The 16975-nt window shown below is 49.6% G+C and overlaps 7 protein-coding genes across 7 annotated transcripts; 5 read left to right on the forward strand and 2 right to left on the reverse strand.

The window, feature by feature from the left end:
* Window positions 1-104: 104 nt before the first annotated feature.
* Window positions 105-506, forward strand: N7477_002490 (uncharacterized protein; the record flags this gene model as incomplete). The annotated part of the gene is made up of 2 exons (XM_056964153.1): window positions 105-136; window positions 206-506. 2 exons carry the CDS (start codon window positions 105-107, stop codon window positions 504-506), a joined length of 333 nt encoding a protein of 110 aa, XP_056824106.1.
* Window positions 507-1299: 793 nt separating this feature from the next.
* Window positions 1300-2877, reverse strand: N7477_002491 (SUN domain-containing protein; the record flags this gene model as incomplete). Its single annotated transcript, XM_056964154.1, has 2 exons — window positions 1300-2460; window positions 2539-2877. The coding sequence occupies 2 exons, from the start codon at window positions 2875-2877 to the stop codon at window positions 1300-1302; spliced, it is 1500 nt and encodes a 499-aa protein (XP_056824107.1).
* A 1653-nt stretch (window positions 2878-4530) lies between these two features.
* Window positions 4531-4850, forward strand: N7477_002492 (uncharacterized protein; the record flags this gene model as incomplete). The annotated part of the gene is made up of 2 exons (XM_056964155.1): window positions 4531-4548; window positions 4599-4850. 2 exons carry the CDS (start codon window positions 4531-4533, stop codon window positions 4848-4850), a joined length of 270 nt encoding a protein of 89 aa, XP_056824108.1.
* Window positions 4851-7390: 2540 nt separating this feature from the next.
* On the forward strand, window positions 7391-9070 carry N7477_002493 (uncharacterized protein; the record flags this gene model as incomplete). The annotated part of the gene is made up of 4 exons (XM_056964156.1): window positions 7391-7526; window positions 7599-7844; window positions 7928-8725; window positions 8778-9070. 4 exons carry the CDS (start codon window positions 7391-7393, stop codon window positions 9068-9070), a joined length of 1473 nt encoding a protein of 490 aa, XP_056824109.1.
* Window positions 9071-9116: 46 nt separating this feature from the next.
* On the reverse strand, window positions 9117-10597 carry N7477_002494 (uncharacterized protein; the record flags this gene model as incomplete). Its single annotated transcript, XM_056964157.1, has 4 exons — window positions 9117-9160; window positions 9374-9980; window positions 10018-10152; window positions 10205-10597. 4 exons carry the CDS (start codon window positions 10595-10597, stop codon window positions 9117-9119), a joined length of 1179 nt encoding a protein of 392 aa, XP_056824110.1.
* An 888-nt stretch (window positions 10598-11485) lies between these two features.
* Window positions 11486-13960, forward strand: N7477_002495 (non-ribosomal peptide synthetase; the record flags this gene model as incomplete). The annotated part of the gene is made up of 2 exons (XM_056964158.1): window positions 11486-11989; window positions 12074-13960. 2 exons carry the CDS (start codon window positions 11486-11488, stop codon window positions 13958-13960), a joined length of 2391 nt encoding a protein of 796 aa, XP_056824111.1.
* A 1233-nt stretch (window positions 13961-15193) lies between these two features.
* N7477_002496 (uncharacterized protein) lies at window positions 15194-16379 on the forward strand (the record flags this gene model as incomplete). The annotated part of the gene is made up of 2 exons (XM_056964159.1): window positions 15194-15841; window positions 15915-16379. 2 exons carry the CDS (start codon window positions 15194-15196, stop codon window positions 16377-16379), a joined length of 1113 nt encoding a protein of 370 aa, XP_056824112.1.
* Between the last annotated feature and the right edge of the window lie 596 nt (window positions 16380-16975).

A 16975-nucleotide genomic window follows, 5' to 3' on the forward strand; every position in this document is an offset into this window, starting at 1 on the left:
TACTCGCACATTCATTCAATATACGCCCCCACTGATCCATATGCGCTCTATTGCCGCATCTGTCCCACTTACACCTTCGCTGAAGCCTATATACTCTGGACCAAATGGCACCAATCATCGAAGCTGTATCTCAAATGTACGTCCACCGCACCACCACCCAAACCCTATCAGCAAGATTCCAGACCATTGAGACTGATATCTATAGACTATTCTCACGCTCTAATGTTATCGAAATGGACACCGCAAATACCCTTATCAAGCGCGATAACGCCTCCGACCGCTTCTCCCTTTACGTTTTCGCCATTATAGTCGGCTGCATCGCCATTGTCCTCATTGGATGCGGTATCTATACCATGTATAACGGAGACGGTGAAGTGAGGCTCCAGGATATGCCATACGAGCAACGAAAGTACATGCATGAAGTGCGACAGCGCAATCTGAACGGGCTCGCGTGGACAGCTAGACGGCCAGACATGATTGTCCCGGTTGAAAGGTTGAACAATTGAGACGGATCACTTTAGGACTGGAGCATTGGCATTTTTATGATGAGATGGAAACATTATATACGACCTCGGGAAGGCGTTCAAATTACGGATTGGAAACATGGCATTGAAATGACCGTGGCATCTGAATAGTTAGTTCGCATACAAGTCATCCGACAGTCGATGTTCTAGGGTAATTATGTATTGGTAGGATTTGAATTGCCCTACCAAAAAACTGCCAGGCCTTGGATGTCCACAAGATACAAATGAAGAAATTAGTCTACAATAACCTTCCCCGGGGACCCCTGGCCACATAAAGATGTGACATCACACAGCATGCATCTCGAAAGTAGAACAAGAATCTGAAGAAGGACAAAAAATGTGTAGATTTGAACCCCATTTTTCTATGACCAAACAACAAAAAAACCATCCAAAACTCGCTCGGCTCCAACAAAAACGTAACCGGTCGTCGAATGTACACTGAGAAGAAAAAGGCCCAATGCATATAAAAAGGGTAAGGTATATCCAATAAGATAAAAAAAATGGGTGCTGAGGAGCTAGTAAGAAGAGCAAAAGTATCATCAAGCTTGAGACGGCAACGTAAGACGTCGTCATTAAAATGGGCATCCGCGCCGTGCGCGAATGATGAATAGAATTGTAGAAGAGGGTATCAAGAAGTGGAAGAATTGTAGAAAGAATCGAATACATGCATGCCTGCTGTCCGGGATCCCGCGGACAAGAATTCTGCTGTATGTTACACAAGCCATGCATGCACTTGCTCACATTTGTACAGCAAGGACGTTTGACCAGTGGAGATTTAGAAGTTCATGAAAATGGCGGCCACGGCACTGAGGGCAATAGTCATCATGGAGACAGCAGTGCTGGTGGCGGCGCCGGTACTGGTGGCAGAAGCCGAGACGGCACCGGTGGTGGAGGATCCAGAGTTGGAACCGGATCCCGAAGACGAAATCTCGGAGGCTCCAGTGGGAGCAAAGACGTGAGGACGGTAGGTGTAGCTCATGGAGGGGCTTGACTTGGGCAGACGAGTGCTGGTGCTAGACGAAGTGACAGTCGAGGTGGGAATCACAGTGGAGGTCGAAGTGGAGCTTGAAGTAGAGGTGGGAGTGGGGGTAGAGGTAGAGGTGGGAGTGGGAGTGGATGTGCTGGTCGAAGTCGGGGTAGGAGTCTCTGTGGTGCTGGTGCTGGTCGAGGTGGGAGTAGGAGTACTAGTGCTGGTGCTGGTGGGAACCGCAGTACTGGTGGAGGCCTCGGAGCTGCTGGAGCTGCTGCTGGAGCTGCTGCTGGAGCTGGAGCTGGAGCTGGAGCTGGAACTGGAGCTGGAGCTGGAACTGGAACCGTCGCTTCCATCAACGTCAAAGACGATGATATTGGCCTTGGAGCCCGCGGGGACAGTGACAACACAGCCAGTGGCGCCGCCAGCACCAGTAAAGACATCCTCAGCGCTCATCTCGTTGACCTCCATGGTAGAAGGATCAATCTTGCAGGGAAGACCGTTACAGCCGCCACCCTCACACTCAATCTCAATACCGAAGGTGGGCTTGGTGTTGCGGAAGGGGCACGTGGTCTCCAGGTAGATGGGGTTCCAACCAATCTTCAGGTAAGAGCTGCCGTCGGAGACAGTGTTGCCACCAGCAGTGTAGGGCGACCAGTTACCGACGGGCTTAGCGTTGGTACCCCAGACACAACCTTCTTCAACCGAGACACCAGGGGCGTTGATGTAGTACTGAGCGGCAGTCTCACACCAGTAGGACATGCCGGGGATGGCCAGAGTAGCAAGCTCTTCAACCAGAGTGGGGATCAGCATGGCTTCGTTTCCAGGCAGCACAGTCTGGCAGAAAGCCACGGCCTGGGAAGCCTTGTTCTTGGCAGACATGGCACCAGTACCATCCTCACAGTAGGGCTTGTTGGGGAAAGGCTTGTGGATCTCGCCGTTCTCGTCACAGTAGAGACCACCGTTCTATGATAGGGTTAGCGATCTGGGCGCCCCTTGCATTGATTGCATATGACATGTAGATCCGGGGCAAAAGATACTCACCATGGACATCGGATAGGTGTAGGAGGTGGCCTCCGGGTCCCACTGCATGGAGACCTGACCGGGAGGACAGGCATAGGGGCAGTAGTTGCCGGGCTCGCAGGGCTGGTTGGGGCTCATAGCCCAACCGGCGTTCTGCTCATTGGGAGTGACAGCGACCAAACCAGCATCGGTAGGGAACTGGCACTGTCCGCTCTTTTTCTGGAGCGTAGTGTTCTCCGGAACGGAACGGGCTTCCTGGTGACGAACATGGGAGTGGCCATGACCATGACGAGCAGCCTCGGCGCATGCAACGAAGGCGATCAGCGCGACTGCGCGGGACGAAGTCATCTGGAACTTCATTGTGTCGACAGAGTGTAAAGAGCGAATAGATGAAACGGATCAAACGAATGACTGGCCAGTAGGCCTGGGGAGACACAGGACGCAAAGCTCACAGAGAATGAGGTCGAAGGAGAGAAAGTCCAAAAAGAGCGAAACCCAGGAAAAGGCAACACAGCCCAGTTCCAATGCAGGCACCAGGGGAGGAGCAACGACACTAACTGTAAGCAGTATGAGATTGGGGGTCTTGTTGGCTCCGGAGCAGGGCACCAGGTACGGAGTGGCAGTGGAGAATCGTGTGAGAACAGTAGTTAACAGTGGATCCCAGTGGACAAACCGTGGACAAACCGTGGACAAACCGTGGACAAACCGTGGACAAACCGTGGACAACCGTGGGCTCAGGAGCAGGAAGCGGCCCCAACTCCCAGACCCTCAAAAAGATGAGCACTTCGAACCCTACAGTACAGCGCGAGCAACGAGACGCCCCTGACCCTCGAGACCAACCATGTCTCCTGCCGGCTGCTAGCGGGAAGTCTGATGGAGCCACCAGAGTTAGAATGCCGCTAACGATGGACTAAACACGAACTAAATACGAACTAACTGGACTAGCGTCAGGGGCACTGCTGATATCCTGATATCCGCCAATTATGCGATTTTCTTCCCCGGCGGTTCCTGCTTGGCATGTAGATAGAAAGCCAATAAGCTCATCTGTTTGCTCCCCATGAACCCTTTCTCTTCGTGGAGCACTGCTGTCTTTTTGGATGATTATAGGCGAGCAAAGGCTGACTATAATAGATCCCTGCTCGTTTGCCTCGTGTTATAAGACATCAGACCGTGCTATGTGCTTAAAGGACTGTCAGACTCGGCGAAAAGGAGAACTTGAGAATTTTAACCGCCCCACATCCACTAGAGGCATCGGCAACATCTTTCTTTCCTAGGATCGCCGTTCCACGGCCCTACGGAGTCTTACTGTAGCACGAGAGCCTGTCAATCCTCATCAAACAGGCCCCTCGACCTGTACAGTACTGCTGAGGTCTAGATTGTTGATCATGATGGAGTCCCGGGGCGATCGCCCCCATGCCCCAGCCAATGATGACCCAAAGTACCTCCCCGGTAAGCAATCCTGGGTCCTACGCGACCAACACTAAAGAATTAGCTATTGGTTTTTTTTTTCGAGTGAATTTCGAATCGTTTGCCTAGGAAATTGCCGTGACTATCTTGTGATTGTGATACACCCCCGGCTTGACAAAGCTTGGCTTGCCGATGCGCGGTGACTGCTCTTGGCAATGAGAACAATTTGTGCAGATGTGTGTCTAAGGACACAGTTAGAGGGGGGGGTTCTTCCTCTATCTTGAAGAAAGACGAGCCTGAGTTGAGCAGAAACTTGTCGCTTGGCCTCTATCTCCGTGGTTCGAGCTCATTGTGCCGAACTGTTCAGCTGAAAACACAAATAATAGCTGAGATTAGCGAAATTTTGTTTGTCAGCTGGCCCTCTAGCTACTTGTATGATATCCAAGGCTCGCGGAGTGAAACAAGTGGGTACTTTCGTGATAGTGAGCCTTCGTTGATGCATAAGCAGATTCAAAACATGGGGACAATCTGCACAATGCATGCGCACTCTCTAAAACACAAGCCACTTCCCTAAATCTCCAGTCACTGGCATCGTGTTATCCTAGAATGGCGAAACGCTTCACTGTCAGTCAGTTCAGTCATTGACTGCACAGCTTTATTCTAGCCTACTTTAGCCCTTCAACGGGGCAGCCATAACTCAAGTGCCGTCGAAGCTCAAATTACAGGATGAAATGAACCAGGAACTTTGGTTCAGTGATTGTCCGTCTATTGAACGACGGGTCAATGGCTTCGAGAGAGATCGACAAGTGATAGACTCGGGTGCCTATCTAGGAAACCCAGCACGCATGGTTCGTGACCAGAAGGAGATTTCGAAACAAGAAAGCTTCCGTGGAGCTTCCAAGTACATCAATCAAGAAAGGCGATGACAGCAACACCGTGGTCGCCTGTAAACTCTTCAGATTTGGGGACGCTGAGCCATCAAAGCATTCAAGACAACCATCATTCCTGCATTTCCCCTAAGTAGTAACCTCTCAGTAGACTCCTACCCGTCAACCTCTACAGAGGAAGCACCTCTTCTTGGCCATTGTGGCTTCAGCTTTGTACGCGATTCTGCCACTGGAGCGATCATTTGCTGAAGTCAAGTGGTCGTCTCTTCTCGCATACTCAGTAGACGAATTTCTCCTGACTTGCTGCAAGGGCTGTGAATTGCTGTGCTTTTGGCTTGAAAGGCGGCTCAAACTTCAGGTTTGATGTGGGTACCATGTATTTGACATTTGACAGGTCGCATTAGTCAATGCCTCACCGCTACATTCATTTTCTCCAACTGATGATCAGCGTTGTCGTGGAACTGCGATCAGATAGACCGCCACGTAAGAAGACGGGAGAGGCTACCCCCCTCACCTTCTCCTGGGCCTCGTCAAACATAATATTAGAATAGGGTGTACAATCTACGAGGTTACAGTGGAGAACGCATGGAGGATAATTCGAATGCAGTTGGATTGGAGTAATGAAAGACTTGGAAGATTTCAACCCATAGTATGGCGCACTGCGTCCGAGGCGACCTGTAGAGGAAAGCTAATAATTTACGGTCTGTTGAAAGTCGTGTGAAAGACTAGAACCACACCCGTCGAAGAAAGACGCGCCGTGCTCAAGGTTCAGTTTGAGACATGCTGTTCCCTTCAATTATTGGGAAGCTGTCATGAAACTCGAGAAGCCCATATAAAAATTTGTATAAACGATGACGTCTCGGCTGGATGATCGTGACCGGTGCTGTACGGCTTGTTTGAAGGATCGTGGACTCTGCATTCGTAACACCATGCTTCCACATTGCACTCCCTGCAACAATATCAAAGTCGTGAAGTCACTTGCTCGTCCCAACGCCTTCTTGGAGCTAAAATCGTATGCTGGCTTTCAAGCTATGATGATGTGCTTCGTGAGGAACTCCACTTGTATATCTCCATCGTCAACCTGCAGCCTTTGGAATCATCGCGGCCAGCCAACGATCCTGGCTTGGTTCTGGGCATCCAACATTGATAGAGACGGCTAGTATCATTCACCGTCAGAGGTCAACAATTCGGACAACAAAGGTAGAATCTACGCATAAGAAAGGGGGTAAGAAGGTAGATGCTCATTCTCAGAAGAATAAGCGCTGGGCGTTAGCCGCTTCCTTCCAAACAGATCCTAGCCGCGCGGAAAACTAGAGACAAGTTGATTCGCTACTTTGCTATTGTTGGGTGCGCTTCTTTATCAGCCGACATTGAGTCCCTGGGTCCCTCATCAGGAGGGGACTACCTCACACAGCGCCAAGTATGTTCTATGCCAGACCTGGAGTAAGACATTGTTTTGAGTGCAGAGCTTCTCTATTGCAATCTCCATTACAACTAGAGGAAACTTGGCTAGCCGGATATCCTGGCAATCGGGAAGTAGAGGTAAGAAGGAGCCCCGATCGTGTAAAACAGTTTTTGAAGTCAGTCAAGGGTACAGATGAACAATATTACTTGTCTCGCGTTCCCAGTGTCAGCGCCCCAATAATCAAAGCTTTGAAACCAAGGGACCTTAAATTCTAAGGCAACCCAGGTCTCTCTGTACCTTCACGATGATGATAGGGATACATTTGATGGGACAATAGATACAAGCCGTACTAGTAGAGATCGCGCGACATATAATGACTACTTTTCGTGCTTAATCTGAGGGGTGATTGCTTTTCAAAAGGAGTTGGAAAGGGACAACAGGAGTTGCCTAGGGTAAATTTTAGGGTGAACTTATTGGCGGGTATGTTCAGTCATTCGTGGCGTGAAGCCCCAGCTGCGGCAGCCGAGTCAAAAAGAAGTGGCAGTCTGAAGAAGAAGGAATAATCGAACAGACATCCCGTCAAAAATTGCTCTCTGCTCCGCACTCCAAACATAGAATCAGCTGCAGCTCCGGGAGGCACTGGCTAGCTGAACGGGCTCCGGGAGGAATCTCAAGGCTCGATATCATTGGAAGTAGGCTATGACGTGGCAAGAGTTCGTCGCATTCCGATCGAACGAAACCGAATACGGAGACCCACGAACTGCTGTGCTCAGACTCCTGCAGGGTCAATCACGGTGATGACCATGAAGTTCTTCCCGAACGTCTCCTGCATACGAAGTGGGCCGAGAACACGAACCCCCTCAGTTCACGGCCCGAACTCTCGACAGCCCTTGAACGGGCTAGCTAGGAGCCACGACTTGTGGAAGCCAGACTTGGATAGGCCAATTCCGGGTCAGGCTTCTCTGGAATGTCCGGCCTAAACATTGTGGTTGGTGGGCGAAAGGATCCACGAAGGGGGCAAATAAAAACAGGTGTTTGCCCAAAAGGCCGGAGTCTGCAGACTAATACCTCGGTAATACCCATTACGACCCAAAAAAACGACCAAGAAACCACCATCTTTCATGATAGCTAGCGCAGACTTGATGAGGTCTCTGCTCACCACAGTCTTCAGCAAATGCCCTTTTCACTAGACAAGATCTGGTGTTCAAGTGCTGCCATGTTTCAACGGCAGAATGGCGTGCCGTGGGGCCATTCCTGGAGATCCTCCGATACTTGGATCATCAGTACGATGAGTCTGGCCTTATTCACCGGTAAGTGGCAAGGCGAAGGGGATGGGATAATCCGTATCCGCCCAACTCTTGCTCATCTGCTGTGAAATGTAGATGAACTGCTGTTTGCCTTCATGATACCGTTGCTACCTACGGTGCTGGAGCATCGAATTGGCTTGGCACCATCTCTCACCCAGAGATACACGTCAATCTTCTTGACTGAAGGCGCCCTTGTGTCTGTGATCTCAAGTCCATTCATTGGCTCAATAGCCGATGCAGTATCTAGTAAAAAGACCCTGTTATTGTCGATCCTTGTACTGGCCTTGATCAGTATCGCTTGTCTCTCACTGACAACCAACTGTACGCACTTCTGATCTTTCTTTTTCTTTTCTTTTCTGTTGGTTTTTGATTGCCATGTCCCAAATGACTAACCAAACATGCAGTGATATGGCTATTTGTTGGTCGCTTCTTCCAATGCCTTGCTAGCAATGCTTTGTGGATCGTAGGTATGGCAACGATGGCCGAAAATATTGGCTCTGAGCACATGGGCAAGATTGCCGGTCTAAGCTCCACGCTTACAGCGGCGGGCACCACTGCCGGACCTGTGGTCGCAGGTCTGTTGTTTGAAGTGGGAGGCTACTGGTGTGCATGGGCAGGCGCGGCCAGCTTTCTCCTCGTCGATATTATCATGCGTCTCATAATGATGGAAAAACCCGTCAAACCCCAGCGCGTGGCCGAAGACCTGGAGCGAGAGCCACTCTTGAATGATGAGACACCTGCTACCAATGGCGAACAGCTCAATCTTTCAACTTCTTCAGAGGTTCGAGGATGGCAATTTTACGCTTGTCTTTTTCGCGAAATGCGTTTCTCCGCAGGGATTTTCTGCTACTTTGTGTTTGCTTTACTGATTGGCTGTTTCGAAAGTACCCTGGCGGTACATGTGCGAACGGCATTCGGTTGGAGAGCTCTTCACGTTGGCTTGCTGTTAGGATTGATTCAGGGACCTGGCATGCTACTGGCAGCCCCCGTAGGTTGGATGAAAGACAAGGTGGGATCGCGGACTCCAACAATGGTGGGGTTTTTCAGTCTGGTACCGTTCATCATACTTTTGGGAGTCCCTGGCGACAGTCGATTCCAGTGGGTTGAAGCGCTTTCGGGGAAGAGCCTATACGTTGTTTGCATGACCTTGATCGGATGCCTGATGTGCCTTCTCAATGGAGTGGGGTCCATGGAAGCAACTGGTAAGTGAGCCACAATTGCAAAAGTAACACAAGCTAACAAGAATACCTGCAGAAACAATTGATGCTCTTGAAGCCCGTGAGCCGGGTAAATTTGGCTCCAATGGAGGTTATTCTCGCGCTATGGCCATGACAAGTATGACGTGGATGGCTGGACTGATGACCGGTCCACTGTTGGCGGAGATTGTGGTGGAAACCTTTGGGTACTTTGAACTGCAGTGTTGTCTAGGTAAGTGGTCCACGAAAATTCGAAAGATATGTTTACTCATTTTACTAGGGGTCATATCCTTTGTAGCAGGCGTTATTGCTTTGGTTTTCTTGGGTTCTCGGTCGAAGGACTCCGAGTAGCACGACGCATCATGCTGATATAAGTCGCTATCTAGAGTTTGTAAGATCATTCGGGCAATTCAAAAGAGTAGTTGGAGCCGGCCTGAACAGCTATAATGTGACAACTTTTGCCTGGAAGCGCCCTGAATTAGATACAATTGTGTACGCCGAATACCTCCATACAATCATCGTGACCACAGCACCCCAAGAAGCAAGTACGACACCAGTCTGGTGCTGAGGCGTCAATACCACAAACAAAACACCACAATGGAAGTGTCCGTTGACGATCAGCTTCCTTGGCTAATTCGTGTCGATAATACTTACTCTCAGACCCCATTATGTATTGATCGAGAGCCTTCCGATTCCCCGCTGCGCTGTCGAGCTTGGGGAGCCAACGGACCCAGGGTGAGCGACGTCGAATTGCTGCCATCACCCGGAAATGCGCAGAGACATCCCTTTTCACCGCTATCATAGCTCCCAGGCCACGCACAGGTTCGTCATCCTCACAAAAAGTCTTTGCGTGGTCACGTACAAAAGTCTTGATCGCTTTTTCGATTTCATCGCTGCGAGCTGGCCAATCTTCTGCTTGGGCCATGTTCAGAATCCCCAAGGCTTCAATCAAAACTGGAAGAGCCACCGGACGACTAGTTAGAGCTCTCCAGAAACGAATACTCTGGAGCATCTGAGACTTTTTATTAAAGCCGAGAGATTTCATCATGGCACCATCGAAGTTGATGGAAGCCCCGCTGACGCATAAGCCCTTCCCAAAGACTACCAAGTCCGGCTTTAGATCACCTTGGGAGTATTCGGGTCTTTGGCATGCCCATGGCGCACCACATCGGATCGCCGTCATGGCTTCATCCACGACGAGGAAGAGCTTTGCTTGATGGCAAGCACGTTGCAGTCGAGTAAAGACTTCAGGGGGGAAACACTGATCCATCTGAAGTGTTAACCAAGTCGACAATCACTGCCATGCAGCCTCGCTGCTTTGCAAGAATGAGCTTCTCTAGGAGGATATCCGGAGACAAGTCTTCTTTTCGAATTACCACCGGGGCTTGGCCCGTCCCGATAATGTTGTATTCCCATTCAGACGACACAAGGGCCTGAAATTATTAGTTGTTAGGCCTCCACGGGCTCAAGAAAAGAGGGACCTACCAAGGGTCCAAATGCCCCACCGTAAATACCCTCCACAACAGCAAATCGGGGTGATGTGACATGTACATCAGTCCACCCCAGCAAGTTCCGAACAAAATCCTGTATTTTCTCCGGCTCTGGATCATCCTTCAACATGGGAGACAGCTCGGGAGATTCAATCACAAGAGGACTGGTCGATGCCGTATTCAGAATTAGGGTGGCCAAGGTCGTAGGGACCAAAACATCACTGACATGAGCGTGCAAAGAGATGGGCCAATACCCCTGGAAGAAATGATGGAATTTCTCCGTGTATTCGTTCAAGATCGCATGATATTGGCGCTCAACCGAGCCAGGATCCTCAGAGTATCGCTTCCAAAGCTCACGAGCCCGACGATCAGCGATGAAGCCGCGCATTGAATAGTTTGATCCCCAGCCACTGTGGAAATCGTGATCCAATGGAGGTCCGCCATGACACGGAAGCAAGCCATTTTCCTTCATGGCGATGGGATCCAGATTATTCCTTTGGAATGGCGTATAGAATAAGGACGAGGATTGAATCGAAGGGCAGGTGAAACTTCAGCAAGAATTGTGACACAATTCGTCAATGGAGGGGGTCTTGGAGCTTTGGAGCTTTTGAGCTTTTTTGCATCTTGTAGAGGTGGACTATGCACACGATGTCCTAGTACAACTCTCGTGCGGCAAGGGGAACCGTAGAGCCGATCCTAGTGGACGAAGATCGTTCATGACCATGAAACAGTACCGAATAGAATACACAATACCGTATATAATACACGATGCATACGAGCCACTGGGCACGAACCACGCACCACTATCATCATGATCAGCTCTAGACTCCTCAGGACCCTTTCGTTTCCCTGCTCTGTCCGGCTGTGTCGATCGCATGCAAGTTTTATTACGATTCAGTTTCAGTTTCTATTTCATAATAGTCCATGTCAGATCGCCAGGACTTCTCCCTCTCATGTAAGATGTAACTTCCCAGGGGGTTTTCGTCATCCAAGGGATCGCCCCCCGCGAAAGCGCCTAGTTCAATCGGCGAGGAGCTGCAGGCCAAGCTCATCACCCCTTTGGCGAATGAAATTGACGAGATTGGGAATGTGTCGAGTAAGACTGAGCTGCACGAGGTGTGGAATTCCCCAAAGTCCCTTTGCAACTGCGAGTGACATAGCATCCCCACGTTTCCCATCAGTCGCCAGGATTCTATTTTTCCCTCCACCGCGACATCCACATTTGACCTCGCCCCGTCATCTTTTCTCTTTTTCTCACATCTCCATTTCGTGAAGGATGGCTCCAAGTCTGGCGGATTTGGATTCCCCCCTTCGGCATAAACGGCCGGGTAGAAATTCACTAGCTGTCACCAAGACTGCTGGTTCATCTGCGGAACCCAGTGAGCTTGACTTGGGCCAGAGTTGGTGCTCACATGGAAGTCTGGTATTGCAATCAACAACGAAGTCAACCTTTCTGAAGGCTGCATGGATTCTCACTCTCCGGTGCTTCCAGCCAGAGGAGTTGATCAGCATAAAGTATGATGAGGGATCGACTCTCGAATCTGGCCCGGGCAAACCGATGGTCTATACGGTGCGAGTGAATCCGGAATGGAGTGTACGCTCGCTGCTGGATGCTATAGAGGCCACAGAAGCCTTCGCAGTGTCGAGTTCCATACAATCCTATGGCGCCCAACTTTCGCAGCTTCCCACTTCCCACCATGTCTGTACTTCAGCACTCAGATATTTGGCCGCGCCAGAAGGAACCCCTGTGCCATCAAACTCAGAAAGTGAAGGCTTTGAGGTAAGCTAGTCTTTGAATCGCTTGCGACATTGCTTGCGGCATTGATGTTCTATCTCTGACGTTCTATCCTTGTTCACTATCCAGCTCATCGTGATTGAGAACGACAAACAAACACTCGCTACCATAACCAAGTCGGAAAGAGGCGCCAAATCTCCCAATTGGAGTATGCTGTGGACCTTTCAAACCGTCCTCCAGCAAATCACAACTCATCCTGGTAGTTACAAACTCGAAGAAATTGACTACTGCACGAAATGGCACTACAATAGAATCCAGAACCTGACGTATACCAGTGGAACTTCGCATTCTAAATGTCTACATGATTTGATTGTGGAAAACTGCCAACGGTACCCAACCAGACTTGCAGTTCGCTCATTCGATGGAGACTTGACCTACCAGGAGTTGGATGATCTCTCTCTCCGACTGGCAATTCATCTCGCTCAATTGGGTGTGCGACCTGAAACATTTGTCTTGAGTAGCTTTCAGAAATCAACATGGGCAATAGTAGCTCGATTGGCCATTTTGCGCGCAGGAGGAGCGTACATCTCGATCCACGCCAGCAATCCACCGGCCTATCTCAATTCGGTGATCCATCGCACCAAGGCCAAGATCATGTTGAGTGATCCTGTCTTCGCCGATCACTTCCGCGATCGTATTGAGACGGTCATCGCCGTCACTCCTGAATCGCTACAAAAGCGTCCGTTGAGAAATAGACGAACATCTATTATTTCCGCTCAGCCTTCTAATGCCTGTACGGTTTTGTTCACCTCTGGGAGCACAGGTAGGCCCAAGGCTATTGTACAAGAGCATCGGTCCTACGCCTCTGCAATCAGAGACTACGCGCGGAATCTGGGGTTGAATCAAGACACAAGGTTTCTGCATTTTGATGATTACGCTTTTGACATCAGTAATCTGGAGTTCCTGGTTCCTCTCATTGTAGGAGGTTGCTGCTGTGTCCCAGGGCCGATGAAGACTGTCCAGGATCTGGCTGACAACATTCAACTGCTCAACGCCAACATTGCCTTCTTAACGCCTACCGTTGCCATAAAAGCAAGCCCCAAAGCTATGAGCAGTCTCAGGATCCTATGTGTCGGTGGAGAACCTCTTCCCAAGGATCTTCTGAGCAATTGGGCTGGAAGTTCGACAACCCTCATCAATCAATTTGGTATGGGTGAAGCAGCGGTCTGTTGTGCCTATAACGATGATGTACATGATCCTAATAGCTCGCCCGCGACTATTGGAAAGCCATCAAGCGGTGCCATTTGGATCGTCGACCCGATGAATCCTGCGAAATTGATGCCTATTGGCGCTGTGGGAGAAATTGTGATCGAAGGACCCCATCTTTCACGGGGCTACCTTGACCAGAATCACCAAGCATCGGACCGCACGAAACCAGCTGGCTTTCTTGAAGAGATACCACCTTGGCTGAGCAAGCTTCATCCCGATCGACGGTCCGCCCGCTTATATCAATCAGGAGACCTGGCACGATGGACCCATGATGGGAAGATCGAGTACATCGGCCGCAAAGACACTATTGTTAAGCTTGATGGATGCCGAATTGATGTGATTGAAGTCGAGCATCTTGCTAGGAGATCTCTAACACCCAAGGATGCCATTGTAGTGGACCTTCTCGGCGTCATTGATGGCAAAGATGACCCTTGTCTAGCGGCGTTTCTATACCTCAGCGACCATCCAAACAATTCCGAGACGGCAGAGATATCTTTGGAAGACGCAAAATATGATCAAATGGCTTCCGAAAAGGTGACGCAGATCAAGAAAATACTTGCAGAGTCCCTCCCGCTCTACATGATCCCGACCTTATTCTTGTTGGCTACCCGGGTGCCGCGGACACCTTCAAAAAAGACTGACCGCAGAATGATTCGAGTCTTGTCGACGAGTTTTTATGCCCAGGAGCGCAAAAGAAGAAGTAGCGCTTCGTCTAGTATTGGAGACGCACAGCTTCTTCCTCCGTGAATGTGTCTGTCTTGGCTGAGAACAATGAACTATGTAATATAAGCATAGTATTTGAAATTAAACGAACAGGAACTTCGACAACTCGGATGCATGTTTCGAAAGAGAAAAGGAAATGGCTGGGAATTCAAGCTTTAAAAAACACATCACGTCACCGTTCGGGGTGTAAATGGGCATTCCCGGTCCCATCTGTAAGATTAGTGCCTGCGTCAAAGTCACCCAGTAAGTCTTAGTACCCAAAATAGGTTATTCAGGATTATCTTATCTAGCAAGCCCTTGCAGATAGCGCCTTTACTGTTACAGGTTTAGATCGTGGCAGCCTCCTCTCCGGTCTCGCTACTCATCCAGCGTTCAATCCTTTCCCCGATTTCTGATCCTAGTTTTCACGACCGCAGTAGTGGATGTACCTCTGTATATTTCAAGTGTGTCTAAGGCCTTTACGGGCATACATGGTCCCCTGGGACTTCAAAGTCAACCATGTTTAGGTTCAGCTCACTCAAACCATTGAGAAGCCCCGCTACATTCCGCCTGATCATCGATGATATCGGAGTGGACGGAATTGTTAAGCGGACGCTCAATGTTCTGGGAAACAATCCAGTATTTGTCTCTATTGACATTGACGGTTCGTGATTCACAGATTCACGGCAAAAAGTGATCCGGGCACTTCCCTGGTGATCATCTGAGTGCAATTCTGGACCCGGGAAGTACATCTACGACTGGAACGCCCGGGACTAGAGACTGGACGGCGTGTGAGCTCAAGCGATACCTCAAGAGCCCTCAAAGGGTTGAACTTGGTTGGCGCCAATCTTGTCGAAGTCAGTCCGCCATTTGACATAAACGCGGAAATGACCTCCGTGGCAGCAGCTGAGTTTATTGTCAATCTTTTGATTGCAATGGCTAAAAAAGAGTCTCCTGATTGTAAAAGACGCGGCAATGGCAAGGATGAGCTATGAGTGAGGATCTCGCACCCGTGAAGTGGAAGCCTTATTGTTGGCTCGGTGTATCTTTGTTATAGAGACCGTTCCCCCCAAAAAAAAACAAAACGAAATTGACACATCAGGATTCTCAGATCAGAAGGCTTTACAATTTCAGTGCACGGTTCACATAATAATCCTCAAAAGATTTCATCTGTCAAAACTGCACTAATCTACATCAGGCTAGACCGTCGGCAGCCCATTGACCCTATTCTCATCGAAAGTGGCCGAGTTGATCTAGAATCACTGCCCAGCAATCATCATGGCGAACCTCTTAGACCTTCCAAATGAGATTGTTCTACTCATCGTCGACTATTTGCAAGCAGGCATTCAGCAAGAGAAAGTCCAAGTGCCGTTCTATAGGCTCGCGGACGCCCACCGTTACGCCATCGACCATGATCCACCACGTATAATTGGATACCTGCGCTCCTTGATACTCCTTTGCCGTCGTTTTCATGCCCTTCTAACGCCAATATTATACCGTGACATCCTGGTCCGCGACTACGCTTTCGGTGGAGCGAGAAGACCGCGAGACCAGCTCAATCAGACCCTCGAGCAGAATCCGGTTCTCGATGAACATATCAATTCGGCGTTCATTTCATGTGCAGGCCCCCATGATGGTGACTCGATCTATCCCCTCGTTCCCTTCTTCTGGTACGCCAGTATGCACTCACTCACCATTCACCAATTCAATGACTGGGTGCCCCTGGAATTTGACGATGATTCGCACGTTGGTACCTCACCTGTGGAATATCTAAGACTCATTGACTGTGGAGCGCAAGAAGAGGCTCTTGCATCTGTATTGAGCTGGCCAGCGGCTTTGAAATACCTTCTTTACGATGTCGAGCAAGGCGAGTGGTTCGGGCATGTCGGGGATGAACCTGCCAAAGAGTGGACGGCTGCTGCTTTTGTGCGCACACTACACTCACAGAAGAGCACACTGGAAGAGATGGTCATGACAAGGCCGCGTCTCGTGCACGAAGGTCTCAGGCAATGGGCCTCGTATCAACCTCAGCGAGTTCACGGCCTTGAAAACCCTTCGGATTTATCATGTCTTTCTCTGCGGATGGGATGATCGTGTCGGGGTTTGGAGAGACTTGCCGCCCAATTTGGAGGTGCTGGAGGTATTCTACGACGATACAGACCTCACGGGATTCCAGAATGAGTATGACCCTGATCGATATGATACCTTTCTTCCTGATTTGATCAGGCATAAGAGGACACATCTTCCGCGTCTACATACGGTGACAATTTATTCACCCGAGAGACCCGATGCTTTTGACGATGAGGGCCAAGATGAACAAGAAGATCTACCGAGCCTCTGGGAGCTGCCACCTTTGCTAGCGTCTGAAACTGAGGCCGCTGGGATAACGTTGAAAGTTTGGCTGGGAGTTGACGATTTGACGAATTGGGACAGCACTGAAATTTTCTGGTCTCTGACAGACTGACTAGTGCATATTCGCACGTAGTATATCAATGACATTTATTGTACTGCAGCTGAACATGTATCGACAAATTGGCTCTTCTTATCATGATAACATTTGGCGCTAGCGCTGATCTACCGACATGGGCAAGAGAGGCTCAATGCTTTCGTACTAGTAATCCGTCTTCTAACAGGAGGCCTCTCTGTCTAGTTTCATCAGGATAGGTCAAAGCGAGCTAGGCTAAACCCTTGCACGCAGATCGAGATCTTTTCTTCTCTAGTCCTTCTGATAGAGCATTTTCCATGTTGAATAGAGGAAAGCAGCAATATGTATGAGCTAGGGTGACGATGGCATCCTACTTCTACCTCAGCCAAGTCGTTAAGTAAATACACCCTGCGTTCTTCCCTTAGTTCTTTCCCAGACGAAAGTCAAGTCAAAACAAGACAGAGGATTTAAATATTTCGGACCATATTCGTCAGACAAAAATCGCGATACGGCATCAGATTGGTGTCAAGAAGCGGAAAAAAAAAACTCTTCGTTCATTCGGAGGTTTCCGTCACAAGACCAGACAACGAGGACAAAATTTTACGTGTCCCATCATCGTTCGTTAATCACGGTAC

The sequence above is a fragment of the Penicillium maclennaniae genome (assembly GCF_028827695.1).
Source record: "Penicillium maclennaniae strain IBT 15551 chromosome Unknown utg000003l:1.0-5670915.0:1.0-5674809.0, whole genome shotgun sequence".
Taxonomy (NCBI): Eukaryota; Fungi; Ascomycota; class Eurotiomycetes; order Eurotiales; family Aspergillaceae; genus Penicillium; species Penicillium maclennaniae.